The sequence below is a fragment of the Dipodomys ordii genome, unplaced genomic scaffold (assembly GCF_000151885.1).
Source record: "Dipodomys ordii isolate 6190 unplaced genomic scaffold, Dord_2.0 Scaffold9, whole genome shotgun sequence".
Taxonomy (NCBI): domain Eukaryota; kingdom Metazoa; phylum Chordata; class Mammalia; order Rodentia; family Heteromyidae; genus Dipodomys; species Dipodomys ordii.
Window position 1 is genome coordinate 13,185,251 of NW_012267225.1, and position 27,315 is coordinate 13,212,565.

The window sequence follows — 27,315 nt, forward strand, 5'->3', positions numbered from 1 at the left end:
TTTTCTTTTTGCTTATGTGGTGCTGAGGAATCGAACCCAGGGCCTCATGCATGCAAGGCAAGCACTCTACCACTGAGCCACCTTCCCAGCCCAATTTTTTTTTCTTTTTGTAAAGAAGCTTTTAGATTTGGGGCACTTAACAAGTATTAACAACCCAGAGCCAATCAGGAAGATGCATACCGTTTGCAAGGCTGAGCCAGGAATATCAGGTTTGAGGCCTGTGTAAGATATCTAAAGAGACCTTGTCTCAAAAAAACAAAAGAACATAGGTATTAGGGTTTACACCTATAATCCTAGCTAGTCAGTAAATGGAGATCAGAAGGATTATGATTTGAAGCCAATTCAGGATAAAGTTTATGACCTTCACCTCAACATCAAAATACTATGCTATATAAGAGGTTCCATCTAGGTTGTTTAAATTCAAGGCCTTATCTGAAAAGCATAAAAGCAAAAAAGTTTGTGTGGTAAGGTGATAAAGTTCCTTCCTAGAAGTAAATTTAGTAAGTGCAAGGCCCTGAGTTCAAACCCCATACTACCAACCCTCTCAAAAAAGAAAAACCCAAAACCTAATACAATAAATGGTAGAAAGGGTTTTCTGTTTGACTGTACTTAAAGTTCAGTGATATACCTAAATGCTAAATGTTGAAGATTTATTTTAATCTGGTCTGGTGTTTCCAGAGATGTATCTGTTCTAATAAACTTATCATATTTATGTCCCAGAATGGCATCCTTTCTAAGAAAAAAGATCACTTCAAAATCTTCTCCCAGGAAGTGGCGCTGTGTCCCAAGCGGTAGAGTGCTCTCCTTGAGCTTAAGAGCTGAGGGATAGTGCCCAAGCCCAGAGTTCAAGCCCCATGACCCACAAAAAAAAATCTTCTCCCATTGTGCTTTGAGTATGTTACTATATTAGGCATTACTCCAGTATTGTACTGGATACAGTTACTGGATAAATTTAAGCTTTTTGGTAGTAGAAGCCAATTATAGAACTATACAATAGGACAACAAAAAGATTATATGTTTTTTTGTTTGTTTTTTCATTTTTTATTGTGAAAATACTTTACAGAGGGGTTACAATTACATGGCCAAGGTAACAAGTACATTTCTTATCAAGCATTGTTGCCTCCTCCTTTATTTCCCTTCCCATCTCTTCCCTTACCCCTCCTCCCTTACCAGGTCTTACCCCTCCTCCCTTACCGGGTCTTCCCCCTCCCCCCACCAAAGTTATAAAAAGATTATATGTTACTGAGTGATACTGAAGATGGAAGTGGAGGAGAGACTGTGGGGCAAGTAATGTATGTGGCCTTTTAGAGTTCAGAGCAGACCAGTATACTAGCCAGCAAGGAAACAGGGATTCCCATCAGATCCTGATCCATCAGAGTCCTGTCACAACCATATGAGCTTAGAAGAGGGTGTGGAACTTCAGATGACAGGGCATCCTGGCCAACACTGTGTAGAGACCCAAACATACCCAGACTGTACTATTTGCTAAGTTAAAGTTTAACAGTGCCATGAGCTAATAAACAAGTGTTGTTTTAAGCTGCTCAGTATGATAATTTGCTTTGAAGCATTAGAAAACCAGGGCAGGAGCCAGATGTCAGTGGCTAACGCCTATAACCCTTAGCTACTCAGGAGGCTGAGATCTGAGGATCGCAGTTCAAAGCCAGCCTGGGAAGGAACATCTATGAGACTCTGATCTCCAATAAAGCACCAGAAAACTGGAAGTGGTGCTCTGGCTCAAGTGGTAGAGTGCTTGCTTTGAGCTGAAAAGCTGAGGGACAGCGCCCAGGCCCAGAGTTCAAGCCCCACAACTGACAAAAAAGAAAGAAAGAAAGAAAACTAGTGCAGGAGAATGTCGGCTAGTTTGGAATATAGCAGTGCCAGGAAGCAGTCGTTAGGGTTGTGCCGAAATTATATTCTGCCAGTTATCATTGTGTTAGCATAACAAATTACCTGACATAATTACTTCATAAGAGGGTTTATTTTAGATCACAGTTTTGGAGGTTTAAGTCTGGGGTCCTTTGTCATTGCTCTTGGGCTTTTGTGGCAAGGCTGTACATCATGTTCGGGAAAACATGGAAGAACAAGCTTCTTACTTCATGATGACCAGGAAGCAAAGAGGGAAAGAGACAGAGAGATCACTGTTCTGTGATTCTTTCTTCAGGACCTCCAATGACCCAAACCTCTTACTACCCTCATTTCTTCCTAAAATTCCTAGCTACTCAGGAGGCTAAGAGCTGAGGATTGCAGTTTGAAGCCGGCCCAGGCAGGATAGGTAAGAGTGAAACTCCTATCTCCAAAAAGCCAGAAGTGGAACTGTGGCTCAAGGAGACACTTATCCAACCTATAGCAAATGCTGAGTTGAATTTTAACATCAGTTTAAAGTTCTGATTTAGGTGATTTGAACTTGAGTTTTATTGAATATGTTGTTACTTTAAATAACTTCAAAAATCTTATGATTTTCCCCAAACCCCGATTTTCTTTTTTAAGCTAGAAAAGAAGTTGAGAAAAACTATTTTTATTGATTATTAAATCAGTTGTTCTCAGTTATTTTGATAGGATTGGTAAAGTATAACTTACAAGCCAGATTTGGCCTACTACCTGTCTCTGCAAATACACTTTTGCTGGAATCCAGCTGCACTCTTTACTTACGTGTTATTTCTAAGTTGACTATGGCTGTTCTTTAGGATAATTTTGAAAGACTGTTATAGATGCCTCACAATACACATGAGCAAAATTAAAGGTCCTGAGAAACCTCACAATAAAGAAGCCTATTGAACTTTGCTAAGTTTATTCAACCAATGTGACAATTATCCTCTTCATGCTGGATAATCTGGCTGGTGTATAAAGACCTCATGTGGTGGAGTATTCCTGAGGCCTACAAGTTGCTAGTCACTAGCTTTGCACTGCTTTTCCTTTTGTTCACTGTCTTTGTTCTCTCCTAGCATCTACCTGGCTCCATCCCTCCTCTGTCTTCTCAGGGCTTCTCTCTGCTGTCTTCTACTTTCCCTCCTACCATAAGGTTCCATTTTCTAGGATTTTAATTCTTTGCCTTGGGTACAAAAGTATAGCTCATAAGCATAAATAGCTTGTAGATCTTAAGGATAGTAGCTCAGTGGTAGAGCCTTTGCCTAGGATACATATTCAGTCCTCAGTTACTGTTCAAAAAACAAATTGCAGAAATAACATTGCTTCTGGTTCATTTATACAAATGAGCAGACTTGTTTTAAAACATACTTTTCCTTGGTGTGATGATGCATGTCTCTAATTTAAGTCCTCAGGAAGCTGAGGTAGGAGGATTTTGAATTCGAAATACCCTAGATTATATAGTGAGACTTTTATAAGCAATGCAACCACCACCTACCCTACCCCAAAAGAATATCAAAAAAGAAAAGAAAAGAAAAACCATGCTGTTATATTTGCTTCTCTATCAAGGTATGTTGTGTAGATCTGAGTTAGATATTCACTCATCACTAGACTAAAGAATAATTGCTATCCCAGTCTGAGGCTGGCAGGAGGCCAGAGACTCAGGCTGTAGCTCACCAAATATGTTTTGAAACACAGAATATGACTGCATAGGCTATATCACAGTTTTACACCATTTTCCTTTTGAAAGGTGTGTTTCTCTTTCTCTTCATCTGTGATTACTACAAACTTTGAATGCAAGGATTGCAAAGGCTGAGGGACTGTAATGCCAGTCAGGACATCTGCTGTGTATGCCATGAAGTACTCCTGGTCTTGGTCAAACTGCTCTTTTTCTTCCTTGACTTCTGCTTGATGAACTTTGACTGACCCAGCAGGTTCCTTCCTGGAACATTTTTATTTCTCCCTCCCTCCTTTTCTTTTTTGGTATATTTTTGCCCATGTTCTTTGTTTCTTGTCCTTTGGCACATCAGAGCAGGTACCTTGGATGTGGGATGCTGTGGAGTGGTGCTTTTGCAAATCCACCTTGAAAAAACTTTTCTCACTAGGTCTCTGCCACTTGAGGTTAGAAATATATATTTGGTTTGGCAGGCTTAGTGGTTTGCAGAGGTGTAACTGGGTGTAGCTTGTTAAACCTGTTTACCTCAGAAAAGATTTTTTTTCCCTTGAATCTGTGAGAAAACCAATAGCTTTTGTTTTCCCTCTCACTAGCTGGCTCTGATTTTCATGGATACAGTTTCAGTCAAAGTAAGAACACAATGTAGATAGTGAAAGTATCTCTTACCAGTAAGCCTTTCTTTTGTCTTTCATTGTATTAATTTTATTAATTTTAATCCTCATAAAACCTAAAGATCTGTTAGTAGCTGAGAGTTTAGTATATTGTTAATTTTGAGGGTTGTTTTGTCGTACTTTTCATATAGCCAGTGGAGTTCTTGATGTCTAACCAGAGAAGAGTTGTCATTAAGGTATATATGTTGTAATTCCAGTAGATAATAAAGACCACTTGGATAAGGACTCTGGTCCTTATCTGCACCCAGAGTGCTTCCTGATACATGGTAGTCATTCAGTTAATTTGTTAAATGAATGCATTCCATTTTAGAATTGGAAGTGGGAATGATGACATTAGATCACCAAGTTTATTGGTATGTGAACCACCAGGTCTCTTTCATTCTTCTTAGTGTTTAAAAGCAATTTTGGTTTTGGTGATTTTACTTGCCATAACATGTCGTCAGTAGCATTTATTTTGTTGCCCATTGTCCAACGTGCTTAGTAGTTTGTGAGGGATTAAAGATTATAAGCAGTCAGGTCCTTATAATGCTCTTATTCTTTTCCTTACATTGCTACTGACTGCTCTCATTTGCGGTATGACTTTAAGAAACAGGCTGTACCCAGGATAAACAGGGTGAACTGAACGTAGCACTTTGGATGATCTCATAAGATCCTGAGAAGACAGGTCTGGGCCTTGTCAGTAATTGGGTGGGAGGCCTTAGAGCCGAAACTAGCTCCTGTTTGACAGGATGTTATGGGGAACATGCAAACCTGGCCTACAAGTTAGGGCATAGTCAACATCTGCCCACATGACACCAGGCACATAAGGGCTCCTCAGAGGGCTGCCACAGCATGCCTTCTCATGTTCATTGAGGCCAAGACTTTAGAGACTTTTGTTTTGGCATGAAGTATAAGTCAAATGAGAATATTTCTGTATTGCAGTTGTATATGTTAAGGAATGGCTTTAGTTTGGTTACTATCTTCTCTGTTCTTTGTTCTAGCCATTGGGTACGCATTTGGTTAAAGGATTCATTTAAAGATAAAAGAAGAGATCATGTATTCATGATATGCCACTATTGCTCCTGGTTGACCTCTATAAATTTTAGAACCTTAAAAAATTTTAAACTTTTAATTTCTGAACTTTAAAGAGCAGTGCTTCATATGACTCATTTTGTTCATTTGCCTTTGAAGCAGCCTTACCACAGAAACACTGCTTTATCCAGCAGTTAGCGCCAAATTTAGTCCTGATATTAGGAAACAATTTTGAATCTGAGAGAGCCCAACACATGTAGATGTTCACACATAGGTTTTGGCAAAGATTTGCTTTCTAGAAATTGAGACACTTCAGTTCAGCTCTTCAGACATTTAGGGTGATCACTCAGAAGAACCTTTTCTGAACACTGTGAAGAAATTTGTAAAGATTATAAGAAGTAGCAACTTAGATTACCAAGTAAGTTATGCTAACTTTTATATTTAAAAGCATGTGTTTTTTTTTAAGTGCTGGTATTGGGGCTTGTACTCAGGGTGTAAGTGCTATCTCTTAGATTTTTTCAGTGAAAGCTGGCACTCTGCCATTTGAGCCATACTTCCACTTTGGCTTTTTGGTAGTTAAATGGAGATGAGAGTTTCATGTACTTTCCTGCCTTCTGAGAGTTATTTAAAATTTTCAGTATTAGTTTTTTTAAAAAAGACAATATCCACCTATTTAAAAAGTAAAAAGTGTAGGATTTTCTTTTTTACTGTTCACTTTTCTGGCCAGTTCATATAGTACATGTGCTTCTCATTTTACCCTTGCTCCTCCTTCCTCAAAGTTGCATGATTACCCTCAAACAGATGAACTTTTAAGGGAGAAAAACAATGTTTTTACCTTATCTTGGCATCACTAAATTATAGAATATTAAAATAAAAAATCCCCAGAAGGAATAGAAGTCATGGAATTATTGTGATTTTTAATGTACTACCTGTGGAACGCTGCGATGAAACCAAAGACAAAAATGTGCCTTGTGGTCAAGGGCCTGAGAGTCAAATGCTTTCACTTTGGGAATCCTTTCTTCCCTACTGGCCTCTTTGTCAAGCAAATTTGTTCTCAGCCTCTCACCAGGGTCTCAGTGTCTGTCTACTGTTCCTGGGATATTTAAAGCTCTAAGTAGTATCTTTTTTTCCTCTTTCTTTGCTCCTGAAATTGTTCTCTATTTCAATTAATAGCATGACTGTCCTGGCTGTCAGAACTTTGGCTTATTTTAATACATCATTTGGATACTCTCTCTGAAGTATTTTTGCATTAGTTTTATTTGGTTACTGAGCTAGTTTAGAATAGTGATTATTCAAGTGTGGATTGCAAATGAATTAGCACTTGCCAATGTACTGAATTCTTTATAGTATGATAAAGTGCTATAACTCAATTTGCTAGAGCATTTCATTGGTGGGGTTCGAAATGGTAGGAAGCAAGTCAGAATGCACAAGTTTTTACCACTGACCAAGACTACTGGTAACAGTAAGGCGCACTGAGTGAGTAGCTGTGAGTGAATTTGCCCAAATTCATTATTATTTCAAGAATATACAATTAAAGCATAGTCCTCATTCTGATAAGTCTGTGGATTTATGGGGGAGTTTCAAGTTTGTTTTTGTTTTGTGAGATAGGATATCACTACATAGCCCAGGCCAGTGTAGAATTTACCATGTAGTCGAGGCTCATCTCAAATTTGAGATGTCCTGTTTCTGATTCCAGAGTCTGAAATTATAGGTATATACCACCACACCTACCTCTGGTTTTTCTTTATGTAAGAAGATGTATGTAATCTCTATACATACATCTTGTGCTTACCTAGGAAACTTTTAGAAATTGTCAGTTTTTCTAAGTAAAACTGTATTTGTTACTTATAATTATAATCTGTTTATTTTATAATTACTAGAAAGGAGACTTAGACTTGCCATTTTGACTACTTGCTTTATTTTTCAGATCCACTGAAAGAAATTTCAGGTAGTCTGTTCATGTTATGATGCAATAGTACAGTGAACATAATATTCTTGAATGGCACAGGACACTATTAGTACAGACTTCATGGTTTGATAAACAGTATTTAATTTTCTTTTTCTTTTTTCTTTCTTTCTTTCTTCCTTCCTTCCTTCTTTCTTTCTTTCTTTCTTTATTTCCTTTCTTCTCTTTCTTTCTTTTGCCAGTCCTAGAGCTTGAACTCAGGGCCTGGGCACTGTCCCTAAGCTGCTTTTGCTCAAGGCTGGCACTCTACCACTAGAGCCACAGCACCAATTATGAGTTTTTCTGTTTATGTGGTACTGAGGAATTGAACCCAGGGCTTCATGGATGCTAGGCAAGCACCACTAAGCCACATTCTGAGATCTTAATTTTCTTTTTTAGGTAAGGATGGGTATTGAGATTTGAACTTAGCATGGAAAATTGTAGTTCAACTTAATATAAAATATTGGTACAAAAAATGACAACAATTTATCATAGATTCTATTTTTCTCCACTGAATGCTTATGAGTACTTTGATAGCAAAGTAGATCTGTTAGTTTGTTGATTAAATCAGTGGATGAAAAGTTAAATGTCCCTACATCATATAATAAAACTATCAGTCAATGTTTCTGATGAAACTATTATCTTACTATGATTTGATCATACCTTTTCTTAGTCTTTGAGGATAAAGCATAGTTTTTTCCCCTTTTATCTTTATTGAAAAGCTAATGGGGGGGGTGGTCACAATCACATAAGTAAGGTAATAAATACATTGTTTTTAAACACTGTTAGCCCATCCTTCATTTTTTCCCTTTTACTCCTCTCTACTTCCCTCCCCACCCAAGTTGTAAAGTTCATTCCAATATAGTGTCAAGTGAGTAACAATGTTGCATTAGTTCATCCTTTATCCTGTTTCTGTGATTCCCTTTTTCTTCCACAGATCAAATAAACTTATATAAAAGACAAAGGGTACAGAAAATTAAAACAGAAAAATAAAAAAGAAATAACTTCATACAAGATATAATAAGAACCTCTTGTTTCCAATTCTTGGAGTTGATGTTTATATGTTTCATTGTATATGGTCCTTTGCACTTAGCAGTTGGTTTAATTTTTTAATTTATTTATACCGTACAGAGGAGTACATGGGCAAGATAATGAGTACATTTCCTGTCAAGCATTGTTGCCTCCTCTTTGTTTTCCCTTCTCCTCCCTTCCCATGCAGTTGGTTTATTGAGATCCTCTCTTAAGAATATCATAGACATATTCCTAGTTCTTAAAAGAGAGGGAAACCATGCAACATACTTTTCATTACTTTGCTTGATATAATTTTTTCTAGGTCTTTCCATTTCCCTACGAATGGGACAATGTCATTCTTTTTGATGGAAGCTTAGAACACCATTGTGTATATATACCACATCTTCTTGATCCATTCATCTACTGAGGGGGCTATGGTAAATAATGCTGCAGTGAACATGGTTATGCTGGTGGCTTTAGTATGGCCTAGTTTGTGGTCATTTGGGTAAAAGCCCAGGAGTGGGATTGCTGAGTCATAGGGGAGCTTTATGTTTAGTCTTTTGAGGAACCTTCATACTACTTTCCAGAGTGGCTAAACAAGGTTGCACTCCCACCAACAGTGTAGTAGTATTCCCTTTTGGCCATATTCCCACCAGCATCTGTTATTAGATTTCTTGTTAATGACCATTGTAACTGGGGTGAGGTGGAATCTCAATGTTGTTCTTTTATGGCTAGAGGTGTTGAACATTTTTTTGTGTATCAGCCATTCTTATTTCCTTTTCAGAGAAATCTCTCTTAAAGTTTTAAAGCCCACTTGTTAATAGAGATTTGTTTTGGGGGAATTTAATTTTTGATCTTTTCCCAATTTATCTTGCTAGCTATGCACTTTTCCATGCAGAAGCTCTGGAGTTTAATGTAATCCCATGTGTCCACCCTTTTTTGGGGGATCTTTATTAGGAAGTTTCGACCTGTGCCAAAAAGTCCTGGTGTTTGCACTGTTCCTTCTTGTAATATTTTCAGGATATCTGCTTTTACCTTGAGTTCTTTGATCCATTTGGAGTTGACTCTGGTGTAGGGTGATACATATGTATGTAATTTCAGTTTTCTACAGGTGTTTAACCAATTTTGCCAGCACCATTTGTTGAAGAGGCTGTGTTTCTTCCATCCTGTTTTTTGTTGTTGTTTTGTTTTGTTTTTGTCTCCCTTATCGAAGATTAGGTGGGCATAGGTCTACGGGTTCCTTTCTGGATCTTCAGTTCTATTCCTTTGGTCTTCAGGCCTGCTCTTGTGCCAGCACCAAGTAAAGCATAGTTTTATTGCTTTCAGATTTTCAAAGCACTAGAGCAAAACTTCTTTAAAAAAATAATAAAGCTCATGGGGCTGGGGATGTGGCTTAGTGGTAGAGTGCTTGCCTCACAATTCCTCAATAAAACATAAACAGAGAAAGCCAGAGTAGCACTATGATTCAAGTGGTAGAGTGCTAGCCTTGAGCAAAAGAAGCTCAGGAACAGTGTCCAGGCCCTGAGTCCAAGCCCCAGACTGGCCATTAAAAATAAATAAATAAATAAAGTCCCCCCCCCCCATTGTCATCACCATGTCCTCTGCCGTGAATGCTCTGCAGCTGTTGGTAGAACAACTCAATTGGAGGCCAACGTGGAGTGAATCAAGATCTCTCATGCAGCTGCAAAACTTCAATTGTACTGCATACAGAATGCCTGCAAGGATGCTCTGCTGGTTGGTGTTCAAGCAGGAAACAGTCCCTTCTGGGAACCCAGGTCCTGTGCTTCATTGTGAAGACTGTAGGGAAGAAGTTCCTTGAGGAATGCCTTCAAGTACAAAGTGATGAAAGTCTCCAAGTCTCAAGAAAGTATTTTTTCTCTAGCCAAATAACCATTAGATATTCAGATTTTTTTTCTGTGGCTTTGATCATATAGACTTAGTTATGCAGAAATTAAATAAGGTAACTGAATGCAGTACAATTCTAAATAATAATGATCTAGTTCTTTTGCTGAAGTGCTTTTGTATTAAGACAAACAACCACCCTTACCACCAAATATACGAAAATACACCTCTTTCATAAATGAACTTCTGGTTTTTCTATATCTGGAATATTATGTATGCTTTCTTTACTGGATGTTTACATTTAGGAAGGAAACATTTTTGTTTATTAAAATAATTGAGTATAACTTGTTCTTAAGACCTTTATACTACAATAAATTTTCTTTTCTCATGAATTTACAGTTACTAAATGAAGATAAAAGTATTAAAGTAAGGAGGATAAATAGGCTTTACTAACCACAAGAAGTCTTTTTTACATGAGATTTTCATTTTTAAATGAGAACATACTTTGTGTTAAACACTAAACCCTAGCAATGCATCCTAGAAAACTTGAAAAGATTAATGTTAGTGATGTGATTAATTTCCCCATCTTGCACTTGAAGCAGATTTGATCTTTTCCCCCTTAAGTTCCTTTACTTTATAGTTGTGGTGATGCTTTTAAAAATACAACAGCTACTTATTTTCTGACTTTAAATTTTTTTAAATTATGACATTGCAAATGGTTAAAAATAAAGTAATATAAAAACATTACAACCTAAAAGAAGTCTTCATGTCACAAAGGTTTTACTTGGATGATGTGCTTTTCATTTAGTTTTGGGATACTTTTAGAAGTTTGTAATAATCTTTGGAGAGCCTGGAAATAAAATTTCTGCTTAATTCAAAAAAGTGAAATAAAGCTTCTGTATTACTCAAGACTAATGAAACAAGTCTAGCATTAGGGAAGTTGCAAATATTACTCAAACTCAGGTTTTTTTTCTTTATTTTAAAACAAACATTGTGTTTATTGTTCATTAGAATAAAAAAAAGAGAACTTTTTCCCACAGAGTGTTGCTTCTTATTCTGTATCATGAGCAAGGTAACAGTTGAAGTTTTTATTTCTGAGAAATATAAAAGTTAGTAGATTTTAAATATAGCAGGTGATTATAGTAAGGGGGAAAATATTTGTTGGCTGAGTGCCTGTGGCTCTTGCCTGTAATCCCAACTACTTAGGAGTTAGAAATCAGGATTGAAGTTTGAGGCAAACCCAGGCAAAAAGTTAGCAGAATCCCACCTCAAGCAATAAGCAAGTATGATCGTATATATCTTTGATCCTAGCTACATGGGAGGAATAGAAGAACTGTGGTATAACAAGATTTAGGCAAAAACTTGAGACCCTATTTGAAAAATAGCTATCAAAAAGCCTTGGGAATATTGTTTGTGTGGTGGAGTGCTTAATAATCAAATGTGAGGCACTGAGTTCAAATGTTGGTACCACCATAAAACAAACAAAAGTCATGCAGCAGTGGTACTCAGACACTATGTTGAAAATGAACTATAAAACTTGTGATCAAAGTTGTAAAGTTTGTTTTCAACATAACGACTTGTACATCTCATTGTTGCAATGGGTCCACCTGTATCCCTATTTTTACAACTTTGGTGCGGGGGGGGGGGGAACAGGGGAAGGAAGGGAAGGGATGGGAAGGGGAAACAAAGGAGGAGGCTACAATGCTTGATAAGAAATGTACTCATTATCTTACCCATGTAATTGTAACCCCTCTGTACAGTATTTTCACAATTAAAAAAAAAAAACTTGTGATCAGGGACAGAAAAGGAAAACTGGAGAGAGGGAAAGGAGGATGACTTTGTCTTTAAAGGAAACATACTCATTACCTGACTTAGAAACTAACCTCTCCATACATCACCTTTATTTTATTACTAATAATAATATTAATAAAAAAACCTTTTTTGAAAACAGAAAAGCAATATTTTAAGTATTATATCAGATGATATAGCAAACATAATATAGCAGGACAGGACAAGGGAAGCAAAGCCCTCCAAACCTATTAGGAACTCTGTGAGGTGTTAGCAGAGGGGCTTCACTAAAGGGACTGGAAAGCACAGAACAGGACCACAGCCAGCCCTCAGTGATGACCTGGAAACTCATACTAATTTGACGTCATGTCCAGGGTTAGCAATTTGGAGACATTATATGTACTATGTATATATTACATCTATATTAATAGTAACTGCATTTCTTTATATTTCTATTATATATTAATATATATTATAAATATGCTTAATTATAAAATCATGTATGATCTTATATATAATATATTAATACATCTATATGTTATACATAATACATAAATTGTGTACATGTATAATATATGCATGATATATAATTTCATATATTTTTAGCATATACATATGCACACACAAAACATTCTTAGTCACTTTGCACACTTTATTATTTGTGCTACAATTTGTAATAGTTAAGTCTTAGAAAATGAGCATTAAACCTATTAAAATAAAAACCTTAAAAAGCTGTGGGTTTTTTTAAACAGAAAAATATTCTGTACATTCTGTAAACTTGTTTTGCTTAAACAATGGTTTCAGTTTGTTTGGTTGGTTTTTGTTTTGTTTTGTTTTTTGTGCTGGTTTTGGGTCTTGAACTGGGTGTTGTCTCTGAGGTGCTTTTGCTGAAAGCGAGCTCCTACCACTTGAGCCACAGTGCCGTTTCTGGCTTTCTCTGAGAAGTTTATTGAAGATAAGAGTCTCACAGACTTTACTACCCTGGCTGGCTTCAAACTGCAATACTCAGATCTCAACCTCCTGAGTAGCTAGGATTATAGTTATGAGCCACCAGTGCCCAGCTTAAACAGAATGCTTCAACTTTACCTTTCATCAAACTTTTCCTGAAAAGAGACTTCTGTTTTATCTGTAGTGATGGGAAGATTACACACTGCAAACATGCACTGTCCCTTTACCCCACAAAGGGGACAGCTTTCTAGCAAGCTAGAAGCTTTTAGTTATCCATTTTGCCACCTGCATGCACCAGGGTGGCTGTGGCCCCAAACCTCCCAGGCTGCCTGAAAGAGTCTTGTTCTGTGGTAAAGTTTTATGAAAGAAAAAGTCACTTAGGGGAAACTATAAAAATATGTTTAAAGTTTGCAGGTGGACTTTAAATAATGTGGTGCTATTGCCTCCAGTGCTCTCCCAGCTGTCTTGAGTGTTTTCTGTGATGCTCAGCTCTGGAACCTTCATTGCTCACAGATTGGATTGAATGTCATCGCTAATGATCCTCACCTGAGGACCTGCCCATCCTGATTGGTCAGCTAAAAGAAGCTGCATAGGCCACAGCAGTATACCAGCACACTGTTCTCAGTAGTAGCTCCAGAATGATTTCAGAGGGTCCAGTTCATGGTCACTTAGCCCTAGGTCTTTGGCAGAGCATCATAGCAGTGGGAGCAGATAGAATAGGAGGTTCTCAACTCCTGAGGTAGGCAAGAGGCAGAGACTGTCTTTTTTATTCTTTTCTCATATTTTCTTTCCTTTCTTTAACATTTAAGTAAGATTTGGACAGAAAATATTCCCTATAAGTGGTACTTAAAAATATTTTTTCCATTAATGGCTGACATTTTTAAATCAGGCAAGTCCACTTAAAATTCATATGTCTTTACCTACTCTTGAAATACAAAGAAATGCAGCAACTAGTAGATTTGGCATTCCTTGGCAGGGGTTTGGCCATCTCTGAGGGGCACAGTTTGAAAGAAAGTTTGGCTTGTCCTCAGGGCTCCTGCTGTCCCCTCCTTTTACTCCTTCCTTTCACTTCTTTCAGATGCCTGGAGCTGAAGGCCACTGGTGTTAGACACTTTGGTAAACCATTCTGTTACTAACACAAGTCATGACAATTGATACATTTGTGTTCATTCAGACAGCTGAAGAAATGTTTCTGTCATCCTTACACTACTGACTTTGATATAGAACAAACATGCCTAGTTACTTAGAATAATGTGTCCTTTCCTTCCTACTTGCTCATTTCCTGCCAATCTCCCCCACTCTTTCTTTTCTCACATATTTGATTTTGTTTTCTCTTTTGGAAGTTGAATATATGGATCCTCTCAATGGATGTTAAGGTACCAACTTTTAAATAGGTAAATGAAAACATTAATAAAAATATGTGGAAAATCCTATTAGGACAGTGATTAATGGTTTAAAAAAATCACTCTTCACCTAGAAGTATCATAGTTAAATGTCTTTTAAAGTCTTAAAGAATGTTGAACAGGTAAGAGTATGTGTACATACATTTCTCTGTACTTCTTCGTTTTTTTGTACCCATAAAGTCTTAATGTATATGCCCTGCTTTTTTAGTTTTCTGTGTCTTTTCAAGCATATGTAATCCTACCAAATTCTTTTTAATGGTTGCATAATATTTTATTGGATAAAGTACCATAGCCGTAAATTTAATAGTCTAAAAATACACAGTGATACTGACTTTTGCACAAGATTCAAATGCCACTGAAGAATGTGTTTGTCAGTGCAGTGACTCTACAGAGCCATTTTACAATTACTGGCTAAACTGCAATGAATGGATCATCCAGTAGCCTCACTAAGTTGGAATATACCACAGAGAAGGACATATGTATGCCTAGTGAAGCAAGTCTAGTGAATATGTACTACATTACTGTTGTAATGTGAAAATTTGTTAATGCCTATGTCTACCAACACTGAAATAGGTGAATAGCATTTGTAGACTCTGGCTCTGGAATACTACATATCAATGAAGATTAATGATTTACAGTTGTCCTGTTCTATGAAAATAATGCTGTATGTGTGATTTTAAAATACTTTTAAACAAGTTCTTATGAAATGCTAAAGTCAGGAGACAATTTTAACAGTTGCTGAAAGAAGACCACCATGTGGTTCAGGCAGAAGACAGTTTATTAGGAGAACCAAACCTCCAGCCTGCACTTGAGAGTAGCATGTAGAGGGTAGCACACAGCGTGTAGCAGCTCAACTAAAAGTGGAAAGAGATTATATAGGGAAAGGTGAAGAGGAGGTGTGACTGCAGCAAATACAGAAATGACCTCAGATTTAGGGGCCAATTTACTGACACACAGATGATTAACAGTTACAAGTGATTACTGGTTTCTGGCAGTGATTTTTGGTAAGTCTATATGCTGTCCTTCACAAAGAGAAGGACTAGGGAAGGGACCTATTCTCCCAGGCAGACTTAACAACAATTAGCTCAAATAGGAAGATAAGCACAGAAAGAGAGTCAGGAAATTTCACATATACCTTTTTAAAATTTCTGAAAGAAAGTTCGGGTTATGAGTACATGGATTATAAATTCTTTGTTTCTATCTGCTTAGCATATTTCATAATAGTCATCTCTAATTCTTGAAATATTTCTTGAAGGCTTTTTTCAATTTTGGATGATTAAAGTAAGAAATGTAGGAATCAATCCTTTGTCCAGCTACTTAGGAAAAGTGATCAGTCCAAACAGAAAAGTTCATAAGACTGTTATCTCCAAAATAACCAGCAAAAAGAAGAGCTAGAGGAATGGCACAAATAGGAGAACATCAGCCTAGCAAGGCTCTTTGTTGATATCCTAGTCTGTCTGTCTGTCTGTCTGTCTGTCTCTCTCTCTCTCTCTCTCTCTGTCTGTCTCTCTCTCTCTATCACACACACACTCTCTCTCTATCACACACACACAAACACACACACACACACACACACACATAATCAGAACCACACATAAAAAATTATCCTGAAGTCACAAAATAGCCCAGCTGGGTTCAAAAATGTTTCTTACCTAAATTCATGGGACTTCCTTTTTTCATTATTCTAATCCTACAGTGTAGGGATGAAATATCAACTTGAACATATGAACCTCTACATACTTCTGATTTAGTTTTGAATCTGTCCTCTTCCTTCCACTCTGTCACACACATATCTGTTCCCAATCACCATCCTTTTTGAAAGTACATGTTCTCCACAGTTAGGCCAAGACAGCTGATGTTTATGAGCCTGTAGATACTCTCTGTGTCCATGTAAGAGACCCTTCACTTTCATCAGAAGTCTTGGGCTTGAGGGGAACTAACTTCCAATTATCTTTTCCTGAAGGTGCTAATTGTGCCTTGGTTTTGTTTAAAAAAAATATCTACTGAAAGAATATATGATTTGCTTAGATGGTTAAGACAAGGTTTTGATTGCTCATAGAAGATATTATTTACAGTATTTCTCATTGTCCTTCGAAATCAAGAAAAAAATCTTTACAGGAAAAATAAATAAAATGTAAAATATCTAAAAATAGATGTGGAGGTATGTTGTAAAATGTCAGTTTATAGAAGGAATAGCTGTATCTTCAATTTGAAGATGGAACAAAAGCCTGGGGAAGTTAAGTAACTCACTTAAGCTAGCCTGCTAGTAAAGGGTAGGAACAAGGATGGGACGGTCGAGATCAAAAACAATTTCTGTTGGGAAAGATTTAAAGCCAGAGTAATTAGTGGGATTTTATGTCAAAACAGAGGCCTAGGCCCCAGATACTATATTTAAAAAACTGATTTGAAGAATATTAATCATAAGGAAATAGAATGAGAGGCATGTATACATGAATAAAGTATATTTAATTGCATTTCTCTTAATTTTTTCAGGCAACTTCTACAGAAATTTTGGAATATTCATCAGATAGTGACAAAGAAGATGACCCAGAGAATGTCTTGGTTATTAATTCAGAATCTCCTTACAAATACCATATGGATTTTGGATCCAATGTGAGACAGGCTGCAGATGGACTTACAGGTTCAAGTGTGACATCAACAGAGCCCATCTTATGTACACCCCAGAAACAGATAGCCAAGTCTCCCAAGACTCCAGAAAGTTCAGCAAAGAATAAAAAACTTGTCAGGTGAGTATGCTACCCTAGCTTTTCTCCTTAAGAATCCAAATATCTGAAATGTTAATTTAAAATACTTGTTTAATGGGGAAGAAATTGGCATGTAAGAATATAATTCTGACAAGCAATTATTGAAGCTTATATATGAAACTGTTCACCCAAATGGAGCATTCTGATATTTTAAAGGTAGAGAAATAGAAATAAAAACAAATACTATCAGATTACTTTTTGTGAACATAATGGAACAGATTGGCTAGGGTAGCACTTCAAATGCAAGGAAGTTGTCACTAGAGTGGCCTTAATGAGCCAACCAAGATGTGTGAAAAAGTATTTGATGTTGTTGTAATTTGTGGAGGGGAAGGGAAAAAACAAATCGTTTAAATAGGGATACAGGAGGCCCCATTGCAACAATGAGACATACAAGTCAACTTTGGGGACGGGGGAGGAGGGTTGGGTGGGGAGGGGGTGGAGAGGATGGGATGGGAAGGGGAAACAAAAGAGGAGGCTACAATGCTTGATAAGAAATGTACTCATTATCTTGCCCATGTAATTGTAACCCCTCTGTACAATATTTTCACAGTAAAAAAAATTTTTAAAACCTTTAAAAAAAAGTTTATTAAGGACCATCCCAACCTTGTGTCATACAAGGTGTCTTTCTTTGTTAAAGAACAAAACAGTATCCTCCCCCAAATAAAGCAATTAACTGAGAACGAATGTCACAAGAATGTCACAAGATGGAAAGTGAGACAGAGAGTAGTAGAGAATTATTAGGAAAAGAAATCTCAGTAGAAAGCAAATATGGTCCTGAGGAATACATTGGATATATTGATATTAGCCCCACATGAAAAGAAGGCAAAGTATGCCTGTTGAGAGGTGGTAGAAAAAGGAATCCATCGTTCATGGATGGGACCAAGGCCCTAGTCTTGTTTTGAATATGGGTTTGAGAGGATGAATAGGCTAGCAACTTATGTCATGGAAGAGAGCCAGCTTCTGGATGGGTTGGGGAGAATAGGACAGAAGTATTTTAGAGCAAATGGAGACACAGAAAGAGGAATCATGTGAGGAAGTCCAGGGAAGAAAGGCTAGTAGACGTGTGTGTGTGTGTGTGTGTGTGTGTGTGTGTGTGTGTGTGTGTGTTGGCGTTTGGAAGTTTCACACTTGCTAAGCAGGTACTCTACCCCAGGTACTCTACCACTTGAGACATGCCTGCAGTATTTTTTGCTCTAGCTGATTTTGAAATGGGATGTCACTTTTTGCTGGGACTTACCTGGACCACAGTCCTCCTATTTATACTTTCTGCCATAGCTGGAATGACAATCATGTACTAGTTTTTGAGATTGAGTCTTGTGGACTTTTTTGTCTAGTCTGGCCTGAAATCTTGACCGACCATTTCAGCCTTTCATGTAGCTAAAATGACAAGTACAAGTCACTTGTACTTGATTGTTGGTAGAGATGGAGCTTGAGAACTTTTTTCTTCCAGATGGCCTCTACCCATGAACCTCCTGCATTTCAAGTAGCTAGAGATAGAGTATGAGCCACTGGCACTTAGCCAGAGATGTAGGTTTTATTTGAGGACTCAGATCCTCCCTTGGTACATGTTTACTTATTTTTGCTTTTTATCTTATATTTCCTACAGTTTTCTTATGTGGTTCTAGACTTAGCTGTAACCTCTGTAAAGTATTTAGATTCAATAGCATTGAGAATCAAAATTAGCGAAGAATTATCTGGACATAATGCAAAGAATGTAGTGTTTGCCTTTTTGTGTATTTGTTATATTATAATACTAAATAGTATACTTTGAGAAAATGAGAGCATGGAGATAGATTGCCTGGTTGTACATGCAGATTTGCCAGAAATTAAGACAGCTTACCTTAGACAGATGTTTTAACATCTTAGTAAATGGAGTAATAGTAGCTTTTATAATATAATGTAAAGGAGGAATATAAATGAGTTACTTTGTGCACTAGAATGATTTGAAGAAAAGATTATACATTAATTGAATATGTATGTAAAGTTGGTGTTCTTTACCATATTTATGAGAATGAGAGTACTTTTAAAATTTTGTATTATATATACTACCCATACATTAAGTAAGCAGTATCTATAGGAAAACAGTAGGCAGTAGTGATAATATATACAAATTTGTATTAGATAAGATTTTCATAGTGGAAAGAACATAAGTAAAAGTAAAGGCTATAATAAAAACAATAACAAACCAGGTGTCAACTCATAATTGTAGCTACTCAGGAGGAGTGTTGTTAGCCCAGCCTAAAAGCCCACAAGATATCATCTCCAATCATCTGGCAAAACAGGCTGAGAGTAGAGGCATAGCGCAAGTGGCCAAATGTCAGCTACACAAGCCCCCAAAGTTTAAGCCTTGGTATTGGCTCAAACAAACAAGTAACAGCATTTCTTGGCAGGTTGGCTCCTTCATAATCTAGAGAAATTCTTTAATCTCTCTTTTTGCTCTTATTTTATTATCTGTGAGGTAAGTACTGATACCTGTTCTTTCTACCTAGAAAAGATATTATTTGAGATGATGTAATGAATAATGAACTGGTTCATAATCTGAAACACAGATAAAATGTGTAGCTTTCAGGGCTAATCATTTTTCTTGGGATCATAGATTTGTTTGGAGCTGCTGACACCCATACCGACACACTCTCTTGTTTCGGGGTGTGTGTGTGTGTGTGTGTGCTGTATTTCTAATTTTATTTTAATGTTTGTTTTTTGGTTTTTGAGTTTTTTGTGAGTCTCAAGGCTTGAACTTTGGGCCTGGCCACTGTCTCTGAGTGCCTTTTCACAAGGCTAGTACTCTTACCACTTGAGCCACAGAGCTACTTCTTACTTTTTCTGTGATTTAATTGATGATAAGAGTCTTACAGACTTTCAACTTTCCTGCCTAAACTAGATTTAAAATGCAATCCTCAGATCTTAGCTTCCTGTGGAGCTAGAATTATAGCCGCTGACTTATGTATTTGAAAACACATCAGTGAACGTATATATTTATATGTATTTATTGCAAGTATTGGAGTTCCCTTCCTATTATCAATGGAACTTTTCTTGAGTGTTTGTAATTGATACTTACAGTTTATATAAGAAGTCATACCTCAATGTTCTTACTTGAGTGTTGTATCTACCAAACAGCTTATGAAGATTATTCTTGACTGGAACTCTGAACACACTTTATATTTTAATTTATTTTTTTCCTTCAACTGCTGAGGCCAAGAAGAGGCCCACCCTCCCTAACTCCCATCATGACATACAGCAACCTTGTAATATTTGTACTTAGCAAAGTGCTAAATGCTAAGGTTGTAGCAGATAGCAAGTAAGAAGTGCATATTTATGGAATGAATAAATGAACTAAGAATAGAAAGGGAGTTAAACTTGTATTTAACTTATACTTCTAAGAATATGATATGCTTAAGAAATAATGCCAGTCATATTTATAAGAAGTAGGATATAGTAAGAAGGCTATCAACTGAAGAGATTTGGCTCCTAGAAAAGAGAATGTAATATTTAATAATGTCTAAATTTTGAGTGCTTTTGTCTTTTTCTTGTTTGGGATGGATATAAAGTGTAAGTGTTCTGATCATTTTACAGCATCTCTTTTAACTAAATACACTGTGATTATCAAACAGAGGTGGCCTGGCAGAAAGACTCAGTGGATTGCAGAATAGAGAAAGATCTGCCATTTCTTTGTGGAGAATTCAATATGGTTCTTACCAAAAGACACTTTCAGGTAAGGTTTGCACAGACTTCTGAGGTAACTTTCCAGGTAAAAATTATTTTTACATTTGATGAATTTTCTCTATCTTTTTTTACATACTAAGAAGCAGTATATAATTCATGTTTTCAACTTGAAGTTTGAATGTTAGTATATAACCATCAAACCTTTGTCATAACCTGTGCCATAAACCTTCCTTCACCTCCAAAAATTTCATTATGATTTCTTACCACTCATTGTGGTTATAATTTTCATAATAAGAATACTTAGCATATGATCATCATTCTCTTTTTTTTTTTTGTCAGTGTGGGGCTCGAACTCTGAGCTTGGGTGCTGTCCCTGCACTCTTCAGCTCAAGGTAAGCGTTCTACTGCTTGAGCCACAGTGGCACTTCCAGTTTGCTAGTGGTTTATTGGAGATACTCTCAGTTTATACAGAGGGTCTGGGAAGGTGGTTCAATAGTAGAGTGCTTGCCTTGCAGGCATAAGGCCCTGGGTTCAATTCCTTAGCACCACAAAAGCAGAAAAAGCTAGAAGTGGCACTGTGGCTCAAGTAGTAGAGCACTAGCCTTGATCTGAAGAGCTCAGGGATAGCGCCCAGGCCCAGAGTTCAGGAAACATGAACCACCAAATAAAAACCCCAAACAAATAAACAAAAAAGAGTCTCACAGACTTTCCTGCTCAGGCTGGCTTTGAACTATGATCCTCAGATCTCAGCCACCTGAGTAGCTAGGATTACAGGCATGAGCCACTGGCCCAGTATGATCATCATTCTTAGAGAAAATTAGTGTACAGTTCGATATGTTTAACTATAGGCATTAAACTCACATTAGATCATAGGACATATTTGTATTAGCAAATTTGGGTACCTCTTAGTCTCTCTTTTTCCCTACACCCACTCTGGCAGCTACCATTTCACTTTCTGCCTCTATAATCGAAGTACTTTGTACTTTGTCAAGAAAAGAAATAATCAAGCCTCATGACCAACAACAACAAAAAGAAACAGCATTCAAATTGTAAAGAATAAGTGAAATTATCTCTGTTTATAGATTATACACCCTTACATGTGTAGAGGACTTAGGACTATATGCAGTCATGTGCATGTGTGCACAAATACACACACACACACACACACACACACACACACACACACACACACACACACACCAGCCAAACTACAGATTTGAAGATCTCTGAAAACTGAATGTTTTTTCCCACCAGGCATCATCATATACGGTGTTCCAAAAGATGACTGTTTTCATCGTATCTGATGAGCTCTCTACAGAGTGTCTCATAGTTCATCCAAGACTTATTGTGCAACATCTGACTTGGAGGGTTCTTTATTAAGCCAGTGTCTTTCAGAGTTTTGTAAATGTAGTCCAGAGTAAGACATATATCCTACATCATCTCCAACACATACCCACCACACACACATGACAGTCCCCTTCCATCTGCCTCTGAACTTATACATACTTCTGAACTTATTCAGACTGTATTTGTAATATAGTCTGATACATTCTTTTTTTGTATGCCTCCAGATTTGCTGTAGATATTTATGAGAGAGTATACCACATTTCTACTAAATTAGTAAAGCATTTTAGAGGTCTTAATATTTTTATATCAATTTTGTTATGAATTTATAGAGAATAAGTCCCAGCCACTGGTTCTCACAAAATGTGCTTCTCTGGACAGAGCAGGCTGACACTTAATTGAATCCTTTCTACTGTGTTTATTGGAATTTTGTTGTTGTTGTTTTGGTGGGGGTGGCTTTCTTCTGCTTCTGATCATTTTTCTTCACAAGTTTCAGGAAGTTATCTTGGCTATTAGAGCTTAGTATACAGATTAATTTTCTTGACAAGAACCTTACCCTTGTTTAGGTAACACTGTGGAAATAAGATTCTCTTCAGATTTCCTCTAATAATATTTAGCAACCATTCTTTTATGAAAAGTACCTATTTCCTTTATGCATTACAATACTATTTTCCTGTAGTTCATGTGGAAGTGTCCAAATGAATTCCATGCTTTCTAAAAGGCCTAGAGAACATTTTCTGAGTATCCCTCCTTTGTTGGAGGTTCATCATTTTGGAAGATTTGATCTATACCTCTCAAGGTTCCTCAAATGAAAATTGTATTTCTTTGTTGTGGTATTAGGGCCTTGCCCATGTAAGTATTCTATCAATAAATGCATCCTCAGCTCCCCCCCACACACTTTTTTTTTGAGACTAAGTCTTACTATGTAGCCTGAGTTGTCCTCAGATTGGAAATACTCTACTACTTAGTTTCCTGAGTACGAGGACTTCAGGCAAGGTCATTATACATAGCTCCAAAATAAACTTTAAATGTGGGCCTGTTTCCTTAGCTATTTGGTGTTATGTTGAGCAGACAGATCAATACTGGCTGTTTTTCAGAGCAGCTCATGTATTGATTAGGAAGGTTTATAGATGTGTTAGCTGACTCCCAGGGAATGGGAAGAGGTACAGAGGCTGGACCTCACAGGACCTGGAGACCTTGGCTATATATTTCATTATTAAAGTAATGCTTTGGAAACTTGTACGTTAAAATATGGGTGTACAATATAGAGTGACTGTTTATAGAGTAAAGGCAAAACATTTTCTCTTTAGGAACTATTTTACTTTTCTTATTTTCTGAGGGGAAACGATTTTCCAAAGTTGTATGCCATTTACCTAAATAATGATGGCCAGTGTTTATGAATTTTTTTTTGGGGGGGGGGACTGGTCATGCGACTTGAACTCTGAGGCTGGGTACTGTCCCTGAAATCTTTTGCTCAAGGCTAGCATTCTACCACTTTGATCAATAACAACACTTCTAGTTTTTTGGTTGTTGATTGGAGATAAGAGTCTTTTGGACTTTCCTACCTGGGATGGTTTTGAACTGTGATTCTCAAATCTCAGCCTCCTTAGTAGCTAGTATTACAGGTATGAACCATCAATGCCTAGCTTTTTTTTTAATGGTTTTTGTTAACTCATTCAGTCCTCATAACACTCTTCTAGTTGGTGTGCTTATTTTAGAGATGAGACAGAGAATGTGTATAGGCTTGTTCCTGTATGCAAGAGTCTAGATTCACCTATAGCCAGACTTGGTGGGCCCCTGAATCCTGGCAAGCACAGAGAGCCATCAGCTCATTGTATGGTTCTATAGATGCAATTACAGGACTGCTATGTCCTAATTCCTGTTTGGTCTCTGTTTGATGTATTATGACATATTTACAGAGTATTTAGTGCCAAAAAATTATTAATGTTTTTGGTGCTGGGTTTTGAACTAAGGACCTCAAGCTTATCAGGTAGATTCTCTACCACTTGAACTATATACTTCAAAACCTTGTTTGCTTTATCTATTTTCAAAGTGGAATATTGCATTTTTCCCTGGGGAATCAGCCTCAGACCATCCTCCTCCTAGCTGGATGTACACCTGTGAAACACCATTATTAGCTTATTGATTGATATGGAGTCTCACTAACTTTATCCCTGGAATGATCCTTCCAATCTTTGACTCCTGAGGAGCAGGGATTATAGGTATGTCCAGCCTAATATCTACATTTTTAAACCTTGAATAGTTATAGATATTCTTAAATGAAAAAAGGAAAATTCAGACTGCCTCTATTATTTAGGAAGAGGGTAGAAGAAAGAAATAAAAAGTGATATAAATTATTTTCCACTTGAAAAATTGAATTTTTCATTTGATTATTGTTTATAGAGCTGACTCAAGAAGTAGGATGCTTGTCTAGCAAGTAGTAAGCCCCAAGTTCTAAACTCTAGTACTACCAAAAAACTAGAAGAAAAAGATTTTTGTTCCTAAAAGTTTTTCTAAGCTTAAGAAAAGTGTTTGTGGAGAATAAAATGAAAAGAACAATCAATAAAATTCAGTATGCTTTACTATCATTCAAAGCAAAATTCTCTATATATTTTCTTCCTTAGTTTGCTGATGGAATACATTGAGAGTAGTGGTCAAGTGCATGTGAATGTCCCCTAGAATGCCCTCTGAGGGGCCTGAGATAGATGGAACAGTTTAGGCTTCAAAAATAATAAATATGCCAGGTGCCTGTGGCTCATGCCTGTAATCCTAACTACTCAGGAGGCTGAGATCTAAGAATCATGGTTTTAAGCTAGCCCCAACAGGAAAACTTGTGACTCTTATCTCCAGTTAACCACCAAAAAACTTCAAGTGGAGCTGTGGCTGAAGTGGTAGAGTGCTAGCCTTAAGCAAAAAGCTCAGAGACAGCACCAAGGCCCTAAGTTCAAACCATAGAACTGGCACCCCACAAAAAGAGAAAATATATCATACTGAATTTAGATCATTGTCGTAAGAATCAAAGAATGAGCTGAGGTAATAATATTAGTAGAAATACCTTTGCTATTAGGATTAGTTTTGTTGTTTTTACTTTTATGTCACTACAACATTCTGAAGTATAGTCTAGAAAATATCTAATTTGTGTCAAGTTCCTATTCCATCACCTTGCTTTGAGCTTATACTGTTAACCAATCTTTGGATGCTTCTTCCCATCTGGTTGGTGATAGCTCACTTGGGCCTACCTAGATGTATTAGGTCCCATTAAGAAGGAATAAAATATTTTTCATAGAAAAAGAATAATTAATGAATTCCTTTTTTATTTATTTTTATTGTAAAAGGGATATACAGAGGGGTTGCAGTTACATAAGTCAGGTAATGAGTACATTTCTTTTTGAACAGTGTCATCCCTCTCTCATTTTTTCCCAGTTTTTTCCTTCCTAAGCTCCCTCTCCCACCCAAGTTGGATAGTTCATTTCCAACATAGTGTCTAGTATCACTGCTGAATTTGTTGAGCCTTTGTCCCACCATTTTTCTGTGCTTCCACTTCACCTCCCAAATCAGATAAACTTACACACAAGACAAACGGTGCAGAAGTAAAAAACAACAACAAAGAGAAAAAGACATAAGGAAAAACAAACAAAAAGAACCACAAACAATACAAAATAAAAAAGACTTCTTTACATTTCTTAAAGTCCATTTTGATAAGCATCATTTTTTTTTTTGGGTCCGGTCATGGGGCCTGAACTCTGGGCCTGAGCGTTGTCCCTCAACATTTCAGCTCAAGGCTAGCGCTCTACCACTTGAGCCACAACGCCACTTCTGGCTTTTTTCTTTTTGCTTATGTGGTGCTGAGGAATCGAAGCCAGGGCCTCAGGCATGCAAGGCAAGTGCTCTACCACTGAGCCGCCTTCCCAGCCCTGATAAGCATCATTTTATATGATCATATGCACATACCTTGTGATCCTCTCCTAAGAATAGCCTCCTTTGGTCTCCCTGTGTGAATGTTTAGAGTCCTGTTTAGTTAATCATGTCCAACTATAATTTTTTTGTCTTTGACCATCTATTGGGTATACTTGTAGATTTATAGGCACATTCTAATTATTACAAATGAGGGAAACCATGCAACATATAAATTTGGGGGTATGGCTAGCTTCACTTAATAAGATTTTTTTCAGGACTTTCCATTTCCTTACAAATGGAGCAATATCATTCTTTCTGGTGGAAGCATGGAATTCCAGTGTGTGTGTGTGTGTGTGTGTGTGTGTGTGTGTGTGTGTGTGTGTGTGTGTGTGTGTGTGTGTGTATGTGTGAATAACAATTTTTTAATCCATCCACTGAGGGGCATCTCGGTTGATTACATATCTTAGCTAAGGTAAACATTGCTGCAATGAACATGGTTGTGCTGATGGCTTTAGTGTGGCCTGGTTTGTGTTAATTGGAATAAATGTCCAGAAGTGGGATTGCTGGGTCATAGGGAAGTTCTATGTTTAGTCTTTTGAGGAACCTCCATACTATTTTCCAGAGTCGCTAAACAAGTTTACATTCCCACCAACAGTGTAGTAGCATTCCCTTTTGGCCACATCCATGTGAGCATTTGTTATTCTTAGGTTCCTTGATAATGAGCATTGTAACTGGGGTGAGGTGTAATCTAAATGTTGCTTTGATTTGCATCTCTTAACATCTTTTCACATGTCTATTGTCCATTCTTATTTCTTCTGAGAAGTCCTTTAAGTCTTTAGACCATTTATTAATTTGGTTGTTGTTTTTTGAGGATTTGTTTTCAGGGAGTTTAATTTTTTGAGCTCTAAGTATAGTTTAGATATGAGGCCTTCATCTGACACATAGCTAGTAAAGATCTCCCATTCTGTGGGCTTTCTATTTATCTTGATATGTCCCTTGCTATGCAGAAACTCTTTAATTTAATGCAATTCTATTTATCCATCCTTTCTTTGATTTGTTATGATTCTGAATCTTAAGAAGTTTCGCCCCATGTCAAGGTGCCCTAATGTTTCCCCTAGTGTATCCCTTCCTGTAATATTTTCAGGGTCTTTGATCCATTTGGAATTGATTCAGGTATAGAGTGATATATAAGGATATAGCTTCAGTTTTCTGCATGTGTATAGCCAATTCTGCCAGCACCATTTGTTGAAGAGGCTGTCTTTCTTCAAATCTGTGTTTTTACCTCCCTTATCAAATATTAGGTGGCTGTAGGTCTGTAGGTTCATTTCTGGGTTTTCTGTTCTATTTCATTGGTCCTCAGGTCTGTTCTTGTGCTATTACCAAGATGCTTTTATTACTATGGCTTTGTAATAGAGTTTGAAGTTTAGTATTGATATTCTTCCAGCATTGTTCTTCCTGCTAAGGATTGTTTTTGCTATTTTGGGTCTTC

At 37.1% G+C, this 27,315-nt stretch overlaps 1 protein-coding gene across 1 annotated transcript in view; it reads left to right on the forward strand.

The window, feature by feature from the left end:
• Window positions 1-27,315, forward strand: part of Spidr (scaffolding protein involved in DNA repair) — a 329,743-nt gene that overhangs the window by 83,842 nt on the left and 218,586 nt on the right. The window contains exons 6-7 of the mRNA XM_013009242.1: window positions 16,651-16,904; window positions 20,534-20,634. Of these exons, the coding sequence (XP_012864696.1) occupies window positions 16,651-16,904; window positions 20,534-20,634 (355 nt within the window). The remainder of the gene's footprint in view (window positions 1-16,650; window positions 16,905-20,533; window positions 20,635-27,315) is intronic.